The sequence below is a fragment of the Chionomys nivalis genome, chromosome 4, assembly GCF_950005125.1.
Source record: "Chionomys nivalis chromosome 4, mChiNiv1.1, whole genome shotgun sequence".
Lineage (NCBI taxonomy): Eukaryota > Metazoa > Chordata > Mammalia > Rodentia > Cricetidae > Chionomys > Chionomys nivalis.
The window spans coordinates 14,787,180-14,806,876 of record NC_080089.1 but is presented as its reverse complement, the minus strand read 5'-3'; the positions used below and the strand labels follow the sequence as shown (position 1 = coordinate 14,806,876).

At 42.1% G+C, this 19,697-nt stretch overlaps 1 protein-coding gene across 1 annotated transcript; it reads right to left on the bottom strand.

The window, feature by feature from the left end:
- Positions 1-630: 630 nt before the first annotated feature.
- On the bottom strand, positions 631-10,360 carry Cwc15 (CWC15 spliceosome associated protein homolog). The gene is made up of 7 exons (XM_057767502.1): positions 10,236-10,360; positions 8,871-9,011; positions 8,276-8,388; positions 7,466-7,554; positions 6,103-6,210; positions 3,711-3,829; positions 631-1,121 (listed from the first exon to the last, which is right to left on the bottom strand). The coding sequence occupies exons 2-7, from the start codon at positions 8,999-9,001 to the stop codon at positions 992-994; spliced, it is 690 nt and encodes a 229-aa protein (XP_057623485.1). The 5' UTR covers positions 9,002-9,011; positions 10,236-10,360; the 3' UTR covers positions 631-991.
- Between the last annotated feature and the right edge of the window lie 9,337 nt (positions 10,361-19,697).

Below are 19,697 nucleotides of genomic sequence, written 5' to 3'. Positions count from 1 at the left end.
AGAGCAACAAACCCTATTAAATAATGAGTGAAATTATCAATAAATTAACTCAAACCCCCAAACTAATGTTTTTTTTTTTTTTTTTAAAAAAAGAAAATGACTAAATGACAAGAGGAAATGAGACATGTCAACTGTTTCTGGAGTCTGAGCTGCGCCTGGTGGCTGACACTGTAAACCCCAGTACTTGAGAGCTGAGAAGAGGAACGCAGTTTTGAAGTGAACCTACACAGCAAAATAACATTTAAAAAGTTTCCATTGTTAAAGACTCAATTTGTAGTCCCAAATTCTCTATCAAAGTGGCATATTTAAAGCTGTATCTCAAATAATGCTTTTTACACCATTATTTCTCCCTCTGGCTTCACACAGAAATACGTTCCATAGTAATAAGCCATTCAAAGAGTCGCTCTGTACTGATGTGAAACTGTCCATCTCAGTGACAAGCACCAAAGGACATACAAGAATACACGCACTGTCCTGGGAACGCACATCAGTCTGCAGGACTGACATGGCAGGCGTGTCTGACCACACCAGCTGACTAACGGTGACATGTTCTCTCAAGTGGAGCCCCTTACTCCCCTCCACATTTACAAACCACAGTGCTGTTGTCTACCAACGGACCTCAAATCAATGTGAGATAAAGGGAAATTTTAATGCAATACAAACAACATACAAAGGTACTTTTCATTTTGAAAAGAAATTATGCAACTTTTTATAAGCTACACAAATTATAGCATAAAGTTGAAGACAATGGTTTACTTAGGTTAAAAATATTTATTCCAGGCAGATTCCCTACTCCCCATATCAGAAAGAAAATGACACCGGAAACATTTAAGAGACTGGACACTGGTTAGAGCCATCCCTAAATCCGTTAACAGATAAAATACAACACTAGGGGAAAGAAATTGAGAAAGTTAAAACTGGAAAGAACAAAACCTCCAAAGTCAAACTGATCTTTAACATTTCAGACTTTAATTAAGCACATAAAACTGTACTACTTAATATATTTCTCCATGAACTTCTTGTGAAACTCAGATCGCAGTGTGTCGTTTACAAATCTTTTGTCTTTCTTCTGATCATCTATTCCTTTTGCACAGTTCTTAAAAACGACGTCATCGTCCCACCTAAAGGGGAGAAAAGAAAATAAATCCCTTACAACTGCATCAGGAGACAAGAAAACCACGGAGGCTGGAAAGCTGGATCAGCACAAACACTCTAACAAGCTGCCACCGACATCAAATGAACAAGCGTGCCTGTGGGGGGAGGGCACCCATACTCAGAGCACACACCACTCCTCTGGTGGAAGCAGGCACACATACTGTGCTCAGGGAAAGGTGTGATATTTTTCAGGTCTAAAAGTAAGAGGCAGGACCACAGTCCTGACCCAGACATCACTAGACAGTAAGTGATCTGTTTACTGGTGCTTTGTAAGGTTTTGTATATACTTCTAATCAACTATATCCATCATGCTGATCATACATCATGATGCAACAAAAGCAGGAATGACAGGAATATAACAATTAATATTCACAGACTGGCCCAAGTCTCTAATAATAATGAAGAAATATCTGCTGAAATGCTCGGAGTAGAACTTGGTTGGATTTCAGTAAACACACCAACCGTGGGTTGGTGCTATGGGAGTAGAGTGCATAACTACAGAGCAGCACTTCCCATAAAAAACCTAAGCCCTTACACATGACAAAGACACGCACAAATACGCAGAAAACACAGCCTACATAACGTGCTTGTGTGTACATGCTGCATGTTCACCAGGAGAAACTAACTGCACAAGGAAAACGTGCACAGACTATGTGCACTAATGCACATGAGAAGCTGAGCAGCTTAGTGTAACTGGGATGTTTGCTCCTGCATCCACAAAGGGAAGAATAAGCCAGATTGCTTCACATTCAATATACAATTGATAGTGTTTTTCCTCTTAACTCATTCCAGAAGAGTTTTGGCCCCTGTGTTGCTAAGAAACAGTGCACGGTCCCCTTGCACTCACAGCAGTATTCAGTATCCCTAGACCAACACTCGTCGATCCCACAACACTAATGTCAGTGTCCTGGCTGTCCTCCTCTCTGGCTAGGCTTAGCCTAGGATTTAAATTCAAATACTATTATTAAGCATTTATAATGAACTTCTACTGCGCACTACTCCAGGTACCGAAACAATTCTCACTTCCTTCTGCCCATGCTGACAACTCCCAGATGCATTACTACCAACCTGAGCCAACTGTAGAAACACACAGGCTAGATGGACTTAGAGAAGTACAGATCACTCCAGATCTACGATGCCTGAAACAAGTTTTCTTTCTCATGCTCGGCATAAGCCAACACTCCTCCTCATTCCTGCCTTGCAACTGCAGGCCAAATGCTTGAAGTCTGGTCTCTGATAAACTGCTAGTTGCCAGCAAACCTGCCCTTGACTGTACTGTTGTCTTCAAGAATCTGTTAAATTTTTAGCTTTATGTCACCACACTTTCACTGTGATTGAGTAAAGAAGCCAACGAGTTTAGAAAAAGGCAGCTATCACTGTGACTTTAAAAGAACCATGGTGCTGGGATGAGAAGTGAGCTCAGAAGATGGAGCTCTGTGCATGAGCAGAAGGAACACGGTGACAGCAGCAGGGGAGGGAAAAGGAAAGAAAGACAACGGGACTCCTCATCCTGACACAGAGAACATACCCCACACCGCAGCTCCTGCAAGTGCTCACTCTACTTCCCTACGCATCCTCATCTGTATCACATCATACACCCTTCAGCTCTCTAGTGCCCTCCTGCACACAGTACAGAGGGCATTCAAAAGCCTGCCTCTAAGCTTGGCCTTGGCCAGCACTGGACCTGCCTCATCTCTCACCATCACTGTGCCTACAGCACTGGACCTGCCTCATCTCTCACGATCACTGTGCCTACAGCACTGGACCTGCCTCATCTCTCACCATCACTGTGCCTACAGTACTGGACCTGCCTCATCTCTCACCATCACTGTGCCTACAGCACTGGACCTGCCTCATCTCTCACCATCACTGTGCCTACAGTGCACAACTAACTTGACTTCCACCCAGTACAAGTTCCTGCAGGCAAGTCCCAATAATCTGGAGCATCGGGTCTAAACTTTCAGTTTCACTGTTTGGTGACCTCTTACAGAGAATAGGAGTTCAGAAAGCCTATATCTTTCCACTTATAACCTGAATGTATACCTGTGAAGATTCACAATTGCATGATCAGGGTATATCTTACAATATCAAACCAACAATATGGCCGTGACAAGCCCCCTGAATCTTAGAATTGCACTGGGAGGGGTGGTCTTGAGGACCCTTCCACTCCCATCTCACATACAGGTTTTATAGCTAAGGTCAAACAAAGCAAAGACTTATTATGTATGCATTAAAAAGATGCCACCCTGTCCCCTTTCCTTCTTCCATTATTCTAAAATCTGACTGAGGTTAGAAATAGTAAGTGGCGGTCTTAGAAGCCTTATATAACACATATAACACAAATCATGGACCATACATGTAGCTCAACTCATTATCCCCTTCCCATTCCCCATGGGTTTTTTAAGATAGAGTTTGTGCAGCCCTGGATGTTCTGGATCTCACTCTGTAGAACAAGCTAGCTAGCCTCAAACTCACAGAAATCCGCCTCCCTCTGCCTCCTGCTTGGATTAAACGCATGTGCCCCAACCACCTGGCCAACCCACTACTTTTAGTACCTTCTTTTAACCTTGAAGTTGGCCTGAGGCTGGGACGGGCCAGTGAGATTAAGGAGAGGGTTTCCACTCAGAATATTTTCCATGCGAATTCTCTCTTCTTCTGCTTTTTGTTCTTGTTCCTGTCAATGATGGAGGAAGACACATAGTTACTAACTCCAGGTCAGCTGTCTTAGGTTATTCACAGATGAACATCTGTCAGACCGTACAGGGAGAGAAGACAGTTTTCTTTCTCCTTCCTTCCTTTCTCTTTTTGGAGACAGGTTATCCATCCTGTAGCCCAAGCTGGCACGGAACTTGCTAGGTAGCAGAGGACGACCTTGACCTTGTGATCCACCTCCTGAGTGCAAGACAGGTGTGCACACACATGCCCAGCTTCTTGGTGTTAGGGATGGGACCCAAGGCTTAGTACCTGGCAGGAAAGCACTTTACCAACTGACTCACTCCTCTTTGATTCTTGATAAACACCAGAAAAATCTTATTTATAAAAAGTAAATACTATAGAATTTTTATTATAAATATCTCAATCTTGCCAACATAGTCATTAGTCTCTCTAAATTGTGAGAAGCTGAGATGCAGATGTAAATGTTTTATTTAGTTACATTCAGATTAAGTTTAAGAGAATATTAATAAATATTTATAATTTAAGAACACACTATCAAAGAACTTTTTAAAGGGCTACAGACAACATACTTAATGTTAATTTAAGTTTGAATTTAATTTTACATTACTAACAGTATAAGCTTTCATCTCTAGAACTGATTAGTTATCGAGGAGTAATTCCTAAGACAAGACAAAGTATCATGCAAAAGATAACATGTACATCTATTAGTTTACATAAAACACCTTTTGTTCTTATGCTTTACTGTTAGTGATCTATTATACCTTTATATATTTTCTTCATAGTTACAACTATTTTTAGAAAGTATTTTTATATTTATTTAATGTGCATGCATGTATATGGGCACCACAGTGCAATGGCGGTCAGGAGAAAACTTGCAGGAATCTGTTTTCTCAGCACGTGGGTTCCTGCTGAGCCATCTCACCCACGCTCCATTTTGTTTTAAAGACACAAGTTTTCATTACTTGCTGAGTTTGGTCTTCAACTTGTGATTTTCCTGCCTTAGCCACTTGAGTGTTGGAATTATAGGTATGAGCCACCATATCTAGATTATTTTTCTCACTTTTATTTTAGCATTAATTTATTCAGATTCAGATCACCCTATTTTAAGAGACAGAAATGCAAAATTTCTAAAATTCTTACCTGTAACTTTCGTAGCTATCTGTCAAGATAAATTAACCTACTTTGCTGTGCTTTGGGGACAGAAACAGATGACCTAACAGGTAAGATCGAGACTCTCTACAATTCACTCTAGTGAACCTAGTGCTCCACACAGCTTCCTGGTACTCCATTTTAATATGCAAATGTGAATGACAGGTTTCACTAGTACCAGGACAAGTAACTGGCAGGTGAGAGAATGTCACTTGTGAGGAAAATCTTTTAGGTCACTGCAGAGACCTTAAAGTCAAGATTTATTACAATTAAGACCAGAAAGCTTTCTAAAAACCACATGCTTGTTGGGGTGGGGAGGGAACCACTGAGATGACTCAGCAGTGAAGGTGCTCGTCACAAGCCTGGCAACCTGAGCTCAACTCTCAGTTCCCACATCAGGGAAGGAGAAACCTGATGCTTGAAAGTTATCCTCAAATCTAGCAAAATAAATCACAGATAAAAACAGATGTTTTCCAAAGATGTCACAAAACCAGGAGTAAGCATATAATGTACACAAACTTACAGTTAACACAGAGCACTGGGAAGAAAAGGCAACCCCTTCCCTACTTTGTGGCCTAATGGTCAGACAGCCTGCGCATCAAATCCACACTCCCTCCCCCGGGCTTGAGGTTAGATTTTTGGAAACATGGGCACCTTATTTATAGGCACTGTGGCCACGTCTGGGCTGTGATCGCAGTAGAGCCGCTGAGACGTAGCTGGGTGACCAGCCACACGATGATGCTTACATTACTATTCCTAACAGCAGCAACATTACAGTTATGAAGTAACGATTAAATAATGTTATGGTTGGGGTCACTGTAACATGAGGAACTGTAGTAAAGGGTGGCAGCATTAGGAAGGTTGGGAACAAGTGCTTCAGACAATCTTACATCTAATTAGAAGACTAAAGCACCCTTGTTTGTTAAAAGTTGAACATTACTCATTTGTAAACTATCTGAAAGGAACTGTCAACATAATTAGGGGACCTAGAATGTCATTTAAAAAAGACAGATCCATAGGTGTTAAGGATATTTAGACACGTTGCTCTCTAATAAATGACAGCAGCAAAGTTAAGGGCTCTGGTTGAGGACGTGGGTGGAGAGACGGACTGTGAAGCACTACCTTTCTGGCCTGCTCCTCAGCTCTTTCCTTCTTGATTTTCTCCAGCTCTGCCAGAAGAGCCGCAGTGTCATCGTCGTCGCTCTCCTCTTCAAAGTCCTCATCGTCCTCCTGTGACAGGCAGGCCCGGGACACAGAAGGAAACACAGAAAGTGGATGCACTGAAAAATCATAGTAAAACCAACAACCAACAGAAAATAAAACCTGACAAGAAATTATAAATACTAACTAAAATGGCAACCTTTCATAAAATACCTTTCATATTTAGATGGTCAAAAAGAATCTTTTGGGGGTGGTGTCATGACAGGGTCTCTGTGCGACAGCCGTCATGGAACTTGCTTTGTAGACCAGACTGACCTAAACTCACAGAGATCCGCCTGCTTCTGCCTCCTGAGTGCTAGGATTAAAGGTGTGCACCACCACCACCAGGCAAAAAAGGATTTTCATACAGAAACATTCCAAAACAAGTACTGCTTCAGAATGAAACACAGTACAGTGTACAGTGTCTCACCTTAGAAGAGTTCACGTAGCACAAAATGACTAAGCCAGCATAGGGTGCTCAAATTCCAAAAGGAAATATTCTGAATGAATAACATAATTTCAATTAATGTGTAAGGCTTCTTATTTATCAGAATAACTCATAAATTATAATATAATGATTGCTGACATATGTATGCAATTAGACACTTAAGAAAGGTCACTCACGTTATGTTCAGTTACATAGAAAATGGCCAAGTGAAGTTGGGAGTCAGGTGTAGCAGACATTTGTAAACCCAGCACTTAGGAGGTTGAAGCATGAGACTGGAAGGCTGTCATTACCAGGCCAGCCTGAGCTATATTTAACATAAAAAGGTTGCAGGGTCCCACTGAATGTTCACGCTCCCTATTCACTAAGGGGCTCGCGTGCATTATGTGTCTGAAAAGGGCATCATATCGACTAGGTAGAAAGGTCAAAGGTGCTGCTGCCTAGGGCACTCAGTCTCTGAGAGTCCTGTGCGTTACAGCAAGGCAGCTTAACCTTCGCCACAACTCAATTCAGTCCCAGGTGGGCACACCCTCTTTCACAGACTGCTTTCATGCAACCCTCCAAACTAGACCTGTAGGAAAAGTCTTTGACACAGAATACTTTGGGCAATTACTAAGTTTAAAGTCGAGGTCAACAATATATTTCGGTAAAAGTAGGTAAAAACAAACATAGATCACTTCACAATGTCAAGATATTAAAAATTTTCAAGAACTAGGACCAGTGGCAGTGGTCCATTTCCAGCACTTAGGAGGCAAAAACAAATAAACAAAACAAAACAAAAACACAAAACCAAACCAAACCAAATCAAACCAAACTAAACCCTAAAGCACCACCACATACATCCGTGAGAGGGTCATCGGCATCAAGGTTGGCAGCGGGGATCTGGTCTAAGCGGGGCTTCTTGGACACGGAAGAGGAAGTTGTATGTTCTGAAGAAAACAAACATTTAGTTAATGAAACTAGTGCTGCATTTTAAAACAAAAAGGATGCACACAAAGCACAGTGACAGTGGGGAATCGCCCAGTGACTGGCAAATAGGCCTTGGATAAATATTTGCTGGTAAACATTAAATGAATTAGTGAGTTATGAGGATCATGGCATCTCAGGAAATTTAGCCAATGTTCACACACCCCAGAACACAAGAAGGGTAACTGACGCTTCCCTCATTACTCTCTGATTATATGGGGGAGCAAATAAAACAGGCCAGCTCTAGACAGAAGGCCTGGGTTCCAGCTGCTAGAAAGACCAAGCCAAAGTCTAATGACAGGAACTGAGACAACAGCTTTTAAACATCTCCAGGTCACCTTTTCTTCTAGTACCAAGCATGAGAAGATGCGACTGGAATGAACCTCATTATCATTGCTAATCATTGTTTTTCCTGGTTTTTTGAGATAGGGTTTCTCTGTAGCTTTGGAGCCTGTCCTGGAACTAGCTCTTGTAGACCAGGCTGGCCTCGAACTCACAGAGATCTGCCTGCCTCTGCCTCCCGAGTGCTGGGATTAAAGGCGTGCGCCACCACCGCCCGGCTCTCATCTCTAATCATGTATCAAAGAAGTATAGTGCACAAAACTGTTATTTCCAATTACTAAGATACAACAAACCATTTCCACCACACAATTTTGAAAACAGCACTTGTGCCAGGGTAGGTACCTCGGGTCGGACGGTCTCTGTTTTTCTCCCTTGCAGCAGCTCTCTCTCTCTCCTCCAGTTCTCTCCTAAAGTCACGGTTGCGAACCTCTTCAGGAGCATCCTGTGTAGTTTGTCTCAAGTGGAAAGAAAACTCGGTTAAAAATGTTATTCTCACTTGTCAAGGAAAAGAACCTATATTGCCATAGCAATTTAAGACAACTCAGAATGCAAATGTCTCTCAAGCACAAAATGGAAGAGGACTAGATAATATTTTAATCTGAAGGTTACTCGGAGACACTAGTGATGTTGTCAGTACCAACAAAAGAACAAACTGAAGCACACATTTCCCGACAATATGGCTGGAGACTACTTGAAATGTAAACCATTGATGAGCTCAGGGGCTGTCACAGAACACGCCCATATTCAGTACAGCCCAGTCTTCTGAGGGGCTCATCATGAACGACCGCTTCATCTGCTAACATTTGAAAACTACAGTGCATAATTTTATTGCAAACTCCTTTGAATCCCATTTCTTTAAAGATAGGTAATTTAAATACAATAATCTAGACGTAATCATAAGTCATTCCGTGAACAAGACAAATGGCAGTCTTATTACCTGTATTTTATCTTTGTATGGGAGGGAAGGTCTCTGCTTGAATATTGCTTTGAGAGCTGGCTCAAATCCCCTTCTCCTTTTCCTCTTCCACCTCTGGCAGGTTCAAAAGTCGGTCTGGCTGCTGTTGTCATCTTTTATTCTCTGACAAAAGAGAGTTTATGTTCTATTCCGTAGAACTCTCATTTTAGAGATCATTCATAAATTACGATCCTTGAGAAAATTCTCAAAACTCTCCCCAAAATTGCTTAAGCAGTTTGCTTCAACACAAATCTCTACAAATGCAGCATTAGGAAACTCGAGGTGTAACTAGTCACGTCCTGCCAGGAAGCTGTTATTCCATATAAACAACTCATGTGAGATCTGAGTTTGTTTCTGTTCTAGCTGGGTAGCCTTGGGCAAGGCTCCTACCTTGTTTCTGTCATCTCTGGAATGCTGACATTTCTATAGTATCATGAGAATTCTGACCCATGGCAGATCTTGTACAACAGTGTAATGTGGCTTTTAAAATAAATGACTTAAAAATTCCTGTTTTCCTACTAGCACTAGGTTCTTGAGGTTTTGTAGTTGTTTGCTTTGAGGTGGGAATCTCACTATGTAGCTCTGGCTGACCTGGAAATAACTATGTACATCAGGCTGCCCGAGAACCCTCCAGAGATCTACCCAACTCTGCCTCCGGAGTGCTGGAATTAAAGGTGTGTACCACCATGCCTAGCCAAGATTTGTATTGTGAGAAGCCCCGCAATATAGCAAATAGACCAAAAGAAAGAAAATCCAAAACAAAACACCATAATTCCTTTAAAGTCACTGATAAACTTGAGAGTCTTAGAGTTTGTTTAAAACCCAATGACATTTACATAGGTAACACTACCCAACAATGTTGCTAACCCAATTTTCTTCTACAACAGTAAGATATTTGGTACGCTGGTACGCTGTAACTTAAGCAATGCGCAGAAAATCGGAACTCCACCCCGAGAAACACCAAGAACCCATCCTGAACTGGGTGTGATGGGTACTCCTGTGATCCCAGGCGCTCAGGAGGCGAAAACAGGAGAACCAGGAGTTCGAAGTTAGTCTGGGCTACATGAGACTGCGTCGCTGCAGCAGCAAGAGAACCCTGTTGCACTTTCAACTTTGAGCTGTCAACTAAGAATTCCAGCCTAACCTCGGGGCTACTGGGTCTCCGTGAGCTAAGGCAGCACGCTCAGCCCCATCCCGCCCTCCGGCCGGTGACCGCTCCGGGCTCGGCCGCAGCTCCCGCCCGCCACCCAGGCACCACGGGCGGCACCGCGGCCGTCGTCACGGCGATCCCGGCTTGCTGGCGCCGTGCGCACAAGGACCACAGACCTCCCTGCCCCAGCGGCTTACCTTGGCGGGGACCGACGCAGCACCCTCCGATGTTCACCCACGAACCATTGCAACTCCAGGCTCCCAGAAAGCTCCGCGCCGGAGACGCCAGCCCAAGACCGGAAGCAGAATGAGAGGCTTCCGGCTCTACGCCTGGGGCTCAGTAAGACCCGGAAGCAAAATCTTCGCGCCTCCAACGGCTGCGTCGGAAGCTCGCACTTCACACCCGGAAGCAAAAGTCGAGTGTTTTTTTTTTGTTTTGTTTTTTTTGTTTTTTTTTTTTTTAACCGTTTATCAAAGGCGGAGGCCCCGACCAATCTGCAGAGACCCGGGAGGAGGTTTGTGTGACGTCGTTGAGGGGCGGGGCCAAGGCACTCAGGGGGCGGGCATTTGAAAGCAGCGCTTCGGAGCCCAACGTAAATGTCCTCTTGTGCCTTGGAGAGCCAATTTCTTAATCTCTCTCGCGTCTTTTCCTTCCCCGACCCCCTCCCAGACTCCTTCGCCGCGGTGCTGCGAGGACGGAAGGCGCCGGGGATCGGTCCGCGTCTCGCAGGCGTGAGAACTGAGGAGAGCGCGCCAGCTGGCCCAACGGCTCCTGCCTCAGTAGACCCCGCAGCCTAGGGACTAGAGTTGTCACTTAAGAGGACATGAAGAAGGCGCAAATAAGTACCGGGGCAGCCACGAGCTTTCCAAAGGTACCTCCCTGCGAAACCATTAGCCTTGGAGGCAGGCTTACAGTCGCACTGTTTGTTAAGATAAAGATGATAGATAGATAGATAGATAGATAGATAGATAGATAGATAGATAGATGATAGATAGATAGATAGATAGATAGATAGATAGATAGATAGATAGATAGATAGATAGATGATAGGCAGGGGTTATAGATGCGAACCCATTAACCTTGGAGAGGCAGGCTTACAGTCTCGTTGCTTGTTAAGATAAAGATGATAGATAAAGATGATAGGTAGGTAGGTAGATAGATAGATAGATAGATAGATAGATAGATAGATAGGCAGGGGTTATAGTCGCATTGCTTGTTAAGATAAAAATGATAGATAGGCAGGGGTTATAGTCGCGTTGCTGGATGCATTAATTGTGTGCTGTAACGGGACATGCCATGAGCGTTGACGACACTGAGCATTTAGAGACCAGTGGGCCTAAGCCAGGAGGAGCGTGAGATGGAATTAAGATGGCTTCCCAGTGTTAGCTTGGTGTCCCTTCATTGAGATCTTGGGAGACTGTAGACGCTCAATAAGTAAATTCGGATTCAGTTCTCCAGTTTGTCCCAAGTGGAAGGCTCTCCCAAAACTGGACATTTCGGTGCCCTCCAATCTTTCCTTTGGTACTTTTAAATAAAATAATAGAATTGGACAAGACAGCCTCCCCCCTCCCCTGTGAAGCAGGGTGAAAGGCTTCTTTTTTCTTAGAGAAGCCATATACCTCCCTCAGCCTCACAAAGCCTAAGGACACTGCATCATACCCGAAGTCCAACATCCACTTCCTTGACTCTTTACATCCTGCCCACTTGTCATTCTTATCCAGTAGTGTGAAAATTATCCTGGCATTCATTTCCCTGTAGCCACACTCATTCAGGCCACTGTCATTTTCCTCTTGGATTGTAATTACCTCCAAGTGAACTTTCCTGTGGTTTTGCACAGAACGATTGTGTTTTGGGCACTTAGGATAAAACAGCCACTTGTCTTTACTTGATGCTGAGGCTGCTTTGAGCAGATCTATCTCCTGCCTACCTTCCTGACTTCAGACAGTCATGGGTACACTACACTCTAGATACACTCAACTGGACATTTCTGTTTCTCAGAGCAAGGCAGGGTCCCAGTGTTTATTTTGAGTTTTGAGGTAAGGTCTTGCTATGTAGTTCAGGCTGACTTTGAACCTAAGTTCTATGTGTTCTGCACTGACTGCCCTCCTGCCTCAGCCTCCTGAGTTCAGGTCTGCATCCTTGTGTTTGTTAAAATCTTGCACTGTGTTCTTCACCTCTGCCCCATGACAGCTGTAATGCTATTTTTCCAGGTCTTAGCTGACTGCTGCTTTCTCAGCGGGGTTTCCCTTGGCATGCATACTGTGCCCCCACTCCTCCCATGCATAAATTTATAGCACCCAGTTCTGTACTTCCGCAATACTGAACACCAGCAGGTTTCCTGTTTGTTTCATTACCTATACACCTTCATCTTTTTGGTCTGAGCCACACTATTGAGACCAACTATGCGACTCTTCTGGCTTCAACTCCAGTTCTGCCCACCCTAGCTGTGTACAGTTAGGCAAATTATTTTCCCTTTCATGCCCTCCATCCCTTGTCCGAAAGTGGGGGTCATTCTTTCTCTTGCTGTGGTGATTACATAACTGTTCAGTGCTTAGAACTATCTCAGCAAGCAGGCTGGCCAAATCAATATTGTCTGTTACTAATATTGTCTAACAGTATTAGAATCTAAATTTCAGAAAAGCAGGAGCCCTGCTTATTCACTGGTGTCCTCAGCATATAGAACATGCATGGTACATAATAGGTGCTGAGTGAGTACTGGCTGAATGAAGGGATGGCATGCATGTTATAAACTAGAGGAATGAAATTTCAATGACAAGATGGTGACAGTTTTTATATTCCAGCTGCCTTTATCAACCTCTCAATAAGTCTATTTAAATTTTGATTTGTTAATTAAATATTTGATGATTCCATTATAGTTTAGCACAAGAAAAATTAGTTCACAAAATTAAAAGCATTTGATTTAAATAGTGTGGAAGTATTAGTAAGAAAGGTAAAACCAAGAAAAAATATTAACTTATAGGTCCTGATACTATGAAAATGATAGCATAAAGCTTTTAAATTCAAGAGTGAAAGCACTTAGGAAAAAGAAATGAAGTTGGAAAGATGTCTGCATGAGCCAGGGTTCTCCAGAGTGAACATAGATGAAAAGGGAGTTTGCTAGATTGACATAGTGATGCAGTGTAGGTATCCACACTGAGTAGCTGTACAGTCCACAAGGCTACGTGCAGTCTCAAACAGTCCCACTCTGGTTCTGAATGCCTAAAGCATTCCTTGAGAGCCACTGGTCTTCAGTCCACATTGGAAGACTGAAGAAGCTGGATTCTGATGTCAATAAGCAATGGTAGCAGCAGGGGAGTTTAACTGGACAACAGCCTAGAACAGGGAGATAACTGGACAACAACCTAATATCAGGGAGATAACTGGACAACAGTCTAGAACAGGGAGATAACTGGACAACAGTCTAGAACAGGGAGATAACTGGACAACAGCCTAGAACAGGGAGATAACTGGACAACAACCCAAGAACAGGGAGATAACTGGACAGCAGTCTAGAACAGGGAGATAACTGGACAACAGCCTAGAACAGGGAGATAACTGGACAACAGCCTAGAACAGGGAGATAACTGGACAGCAGCCTAGAACAGGGAGATAACTGGACAGCAGCCTAGAACAGGGAGATAACTGGACAACAGCCTAGAACATGGAGATAACTGGATACCATGATGGAAGACAAACAGGCAAAACCTAAGACTTTTCCTTTGGGCCTTCTTTTGTCTGACTACTGTAGAAGGAGCTGTGGACCGGCCTGGGAGCTGCGGGCTGTGTTCCTGCCGCCCCAGCTCTTGATAGCCTGGCTAGCTTATGCCCCAAAATAACAACACACAAACTCTATTTATTTAAACACTGCCTGGCCCATTTCTATTAAGGTGTGTAGCACCCCAAGGTGCGCTTACCGCTACGTCCATCCTGGGTCGGAGCTTCATCGCATCTGCCCCAGAGAGCAGAGCTATCGAGTCTGAGCTCACTTCCTCTTCCTCCCAGCATTCTGTTCTGTTTACTCCACCCACCTATGTTCTAACCTATGAGGGCCAAGCAGTTTCTTTATTTTTTAACCAATGACCTTCCTCCATCATTTCCCCTTTTTCTGTTTAAACAAAAAAAAGGAAGGCTTTAACTTTAACATAGCAAAATTACATATAACAAAACAGTTATCAAATAAAAATTACAATATTTACATCTATTTTATTTTTATCATAACTAAGGAAAACTATAACTATAACTATTCTTCAACTCCATCAAAGACTCCAGAAAGATACAATATTGGCTAAGCAAACAAGAAATAAGCAACTTTCAAACTCTAGAAATGACAGAGACATCTCGCTGCCTTGACAGTCACCCAAAGTTTCTCTGTACCGTTGGGGCATCCATCTTTGGCCTACAGGACCGTAGTATCCAGAGACATTTCCATGAAGCAGGAAATTTCAAAGGCAGTTCAGTCACTATCTGCTGTGTCCTGCAGAATGTCTCGCAGATTCCTTCATGAATCAGGAACTCCAAAAGATCATCTCACCTTTAGGCATGTTTAGTAGTCCTCTCTCTCTGCGGGTTCTCTGTGTCCAGTTTATACAATAGTCCAGGCAAGAGCAGTTTCTTGCCCAAATGGCTATCAAACTCCATAAGGTGCCTCTTCGATGCCCATCTTCTTTCTTCTTGAAGTAGATTGGTGCTGCCAGGAGCAGACGTGTCTCATTGTCATGAAAAACCCTAAGTTATTAGAACATTTAAAATGCCATATTCTATAATCTTTGAAAGATATGAAGAATGCCTATCTAAAATATATCTATGTACATCTAGAAAATCTTAACTAACATGAGTACAAACTTGACTATTATGATTATCTATTAACAACCTATATACATTACATTTTTAAGTGAACTACACAATCACAATACCTTAATCAAGATCAGAAATACATACATACATATATATACATATAACAAAATTGACCTTAAATTTATATCAACAAAGCAAAACTTGTACCAATGTAAATTATCCATATCTATATCATATCCCCCTTTAAATGTAAAAGAACATTTATAAACAATATTTGGGAATATGGGTGCAGTTTTTTCTCTCCAAACTGCTTCCTGTTGAATGGGGGCGCTGTTATTCAGGTCTTTTATGGGATAACCTGTCTGCTAGGTTCATCTCAGTTGGCAGTTGAGCAAAGTAATTTTTTGAGGGTGTTCACAGCAACCTTTCAGGAGGGCGTGATCTATCATACCATATTGTGATAGAAATAATCCACAGCATCTCATCCTCTGTGAAAACAAAAGAAGAAACTCTTTTCCAAAGTATCATATCCTTAGATCCAAATTCTGAAGTCAAAGTATTTTGAAAATATCTATCTTGGATTAGTTCAGCAGCATTTTTAAACAAATATCTTTTAGCATCTGTTGCTCCTTCCTCAGCATTCAAACAATTCAAACAGAGCATAATAGCATACAGTATCAAAATTCTCTGTGTATTTTCCATCTTTGTGTGCTTTATTTTAACCTCTATTTTGTTTATTTTTACTTTTATTTTATATTCTCTGTATATATTTGTTCTGGAATAACTCTGTAGACCAGACTGTCCTTGAACTCTCAGATATCCTTCTGTCTCTGCCTCCCAGGCATTGGGATCAAAGGCGTGTGCTATCACACCTTGAAGTCACAGAGGACAATCTCCCTCTGCCTCCCAAGTGTTGGGATTAAAGGTGTGTACTACCACACCCAACTACTTTCTTCCTTCCATTTTTTTTTACTTTTAAAAGCTTTAACTTTTAGCCTGCATATATTTTTAACACACTGTAAATCATTTAGAAGTTTTCTTTGTTTTTGATGTTCCGCTCTCTTTACTGTATCTCTCTCTGTTTTTCTGACCACACGAGTCTTTAATTTACCAAGCAATATAGGTAGGATTAAAGCCGTGGCTTTGGTGGCTGGATCCAGCTCATTCCTTAGCTTTCTGCCATTCCAACCTTGTGGCTGAAGTACCCGCCAGAGCCCTGTTCATCGCCACAACTCTACAATGTTTCAAGGTCCTTGCCAGCAAGCAAGCTGCAACAGTATTAAGCAACACTCAAAAGCTCCGTAGTCAGGACCGCCTGCTTGAAAGTCAAAGTTTGCCCTGGCCGGACGGCCCAGAAAACTGGCATTTTAAATAAAACAGCACAACTTTTTTTCCTGCTATGGCTGAAAACAAACAAGCATTCGGTCAACTTTTTATCAACACTATTTAAGTGTTTCTTGACAGGACCTCTTAAGAGCTGCAGAGTTTTGCAGCTAAAGCTGAGTCAGGAAGCCTTTCTTAGATGAGAGCGCTTGCTTGCCTCTAGCAAGCAGAACAGACCCGAGAAATTGCTGCTACCAAGAAAACATGCTTTATTCTTTCCCAAGCTTTCTCAGGCTTTCTGTGGATGCAGTTGTCCACATGCTGGGGACCATTCTGTAGTGGGAGCTGCGGGCTGTGTTCCTGCTGCCTCAGCTCTTGATAGCCTGGCTAGCTTATGCCCCAAAATAACAACACACAAACTCTATTTATTTAAACACTGCCTGGCCCATTTCTATTAAGGTGTGTAGCACCCCAAGGTGCACTTACCGGGAAGATTCTAGCCTACGTCCATCCTGGGTCGGAGCTTCATCGCATCTGCCCCAGAGAGCAGAGCTATCGAGTCTGAGCTCACTTCCTCTTCCTCCCAGCATTCTGTTCTGTTTACTCCACCCACCTATGTTCTAACCTATGAGGGCCAAGCAGTTTCTTTATTTTTTAACCAATGACCTTCCTCCATTAGACTACCACTAGAAGGTTCCATCCTACTTCAAATAATATGATCAAGAAAGTCCCTTACAGGTGGCCCTGCCAGCTTATCTCACATTTATCATAAACTTACTAAGCTCTTTCTGTCTGCTCTAGTTTACAAGCAGGATCTTACTATGTAGCCCAGATTAGCTTAGTAACCTCATGGCAGTTCTCCGCCTCAGCCTCCTCTGTGCTTTTATTTCAAATTGATTACCACAGAAAAGTAATTGCCCCCCCGCCCCCATTCTGCCTACAATCATCTTATCCCCTGCTTGCTCACTTTGTTCCTTGGCAATATTTTCCGCATTCCCTTCTCCGTCTACATCCTCTTTCTTTAGAGTAGAAGATCTCATGAGTGTGTAGTTCATGTGTGTGTGTCTGAAGGTAGGAGGTTCATGTCGGTGTCTTCCTCTATTGCGCTTCGCCTTTGCTTTTGAAACAGCCTTTCACTAACCTCACGCTGTTGGATTGGTTAGATTGACTAGCCAGAAGCCCTGGAGATCCTCCTGTCTTTGCCTTTCCATCCCTGGCCTGACAGGTGTTTTCTGCCACACCTAGCTTTTGTTGTGAATCAAAACTCAGGTCCTCATACTTGTACAACAAGCACTTGACCAACAGAACCATCTTCCAGGTCCTCTAACAGAAGATCTTTGAATTTGGAAAGATAGGATTCTCTCTAGAAAGATCACTTGCTTGGCTTATCTAACAGGTTACTTTCTCGTGTGTCACTAGAGATGAGGTGATCCTATCTAGTTCCTGGAACTCAGTTCTGTTCCCAAACCTTAGAGATACATGTCCCATCTCATGTCTTATAGATCACACCAGGTTTATATGCACCTTCATTTTTAATCGAGCAAGGGTAGTGCTTTAGTGTGCTGATATGTTCTATGCAATACTTATGATTACAAAATTAACTTTTCATGGAGGAGACAATTATGAATTCCAGCTTCAAAGGTTACAGAAAATGGTCTCCAAAGGGATAAAAGAAACCTCAGAGGGACATTTCAGAGTGTATAGTACCTGCTGTTTAGGAGCACAGTTTGATGAAGGCAGAACATTATATGGCTTTAGAATAAACAATTCAAAAATCACTTTGATCTTAAATTTAAGCTGGGTATGGTGACCCATACCTGTGATCCCAGTGATCTGAGACTGAGTCAAGAACCCTGTCTAACCATATTTTTGTCATTTGCCCAGTGAGACTTTTCCAAATGAAGTGAGTGAACAGATGAATGAATAAAGCTTACCAGGAAGAAATCCTGTCTGGTGAAAAGTCGTTTGTTTCATGTGTCTGTCTTTTTGTGGCATATGTGACATGAAGAATTGGACAGTCTACTAGTGCACTAATCCCTAGAAAAAGGCCACTTCTCATTGTTACCCAAGTCTTGATTTCAGGACTTACACGACCCAGAGAAAACAATTCCTTTCAGGAGATAGTCTCTTAATGTAAACTCATGTGATGGTCAGTCTCCTCTAGATATACCATCAAAATTCTAGTTAGGACAGCCCCCCAATCCAGTTATAATTATTATCAAATGCCTCTCCATTTCAACTAGTTGAATCATTCCCCTACATCTAATAAACCCATCATCTATGAACCTGGTAGCTCAAAAAAGGTGAAATTTTTTTTTGTAAGAAAGAAAATGCACGCACGTGACCACCTCCTTATATGTGAGCCAAGGATTAGGGTTTAGGTCTCCATGTTTGTTTAGCAAGCAATCTTACCGAATCAGGTCTCCAGCCTCCAAATATACTTACTAAATGCCCATGAATGAATTTCTAAGTGAAATTCAATCTTGTCAGCTTTGAACTTTATGTAGATTTAAATGTTTATATAAACAAATCTTTTCTGTTTTTCTTTTGCCCTTCCACTTAATGTATGTGGTGTGTAGCTGTGTGGAATTTGACTGTAAAAATGTACTCTATAAATCTAACAGTTATGTTTCTGTTACAGTGATCTTTACAAACAAAAGTACTACAGCTATTGTTGCAAGAGTGCAGAGGAGTACACGTGTGCATTTCCTATGAAGCACATCCACAGGGGGAGAGCTCTCCTTGTGGAATCTCATCATGCCTGATACTGATACTGTACAGCATCTCAGTTTCATCAGACCTGGCAGTGCGGTAGTGACCTGTCATTGACATCTTGACCGTGTTTCCTTGATGTCTAATTCATGTTTATTATCTACTTTGATTTCTTTGTGAGGAATTCTTCTATTGAATTGTCTTTTCCTTACAGATTTCTGAGTTCTTAACACTTAAGGTAGTAACTGCTACTACTTAAGCTGCACATATAACTTCAGACATCTCATTTGGAAATATTTGATACTGACTTTTATAGATGGAAATCTTCCATTTGGGGGAGTTCAATCAATCTTTTCTTTTTTTTTGGTAAGTGCATGCTATATTTTAGTTGAGAATGATTTTTCTTTGGAATCATATTGGTACTCTCTGTGAGTATCTTCTAAAGGCTTCATAGACCTTTCTTAGACAGCCAGGCATTCATTTTGTCTGTAATGTAATAGTGGTATCTTGACATCTAGTTGAACAATTCTTGTTACCTCTTCCTCTCTTCCAAAATCTCTTTGCCCTTTGTATATTCAGGGGCCAAATGTCAAGTTCTATACACTTGAGGTTTTAACTGGAATAACATTGCATTTGCAAATTTAAAAAGTGTTGTTTATAATGAGTCAGTCTTTAGATTTAGGCACGAAGTATATCTTCTCATTTCTTTAGATCATCTTTGTTTTCTAAAGCATGTCACTATACTGCTTTTCTGTGTATATTCATATTACTGCTTCAGAAATCTCACAAGCTCTTGCTGACTTTAGGATATCTAATATTATCGTCAATGA

What these genes read in the sequence shown, in the direction of transcription:
- Cwc15 (XM_057767502.1), bottom strand. Translation starts at nt 9,001, where the DNA reads ATGACAACAGCAGCCAGACCGACTTTTGAACCTGCCAGAGGTGGAAGA. An exon ending in CTGAGGAGCAGGCCAGAAAG is followed by an intron (nt 3,830 to 6,102) that starts GTAGTGCTTCAC and finishes CATCATTGACAG; the next exon opens with GAACAAGAACAAAAAGCAGA. An exon ending in AACTTCAAGGTTAAAAGAAG is followed by an intron (nt 1,122 to 3,710) that starts GTACTAAAAGTA and finishes TCTCCCCTTTAG; the next exon opens with GTGGGACGATGACGTCGTTT.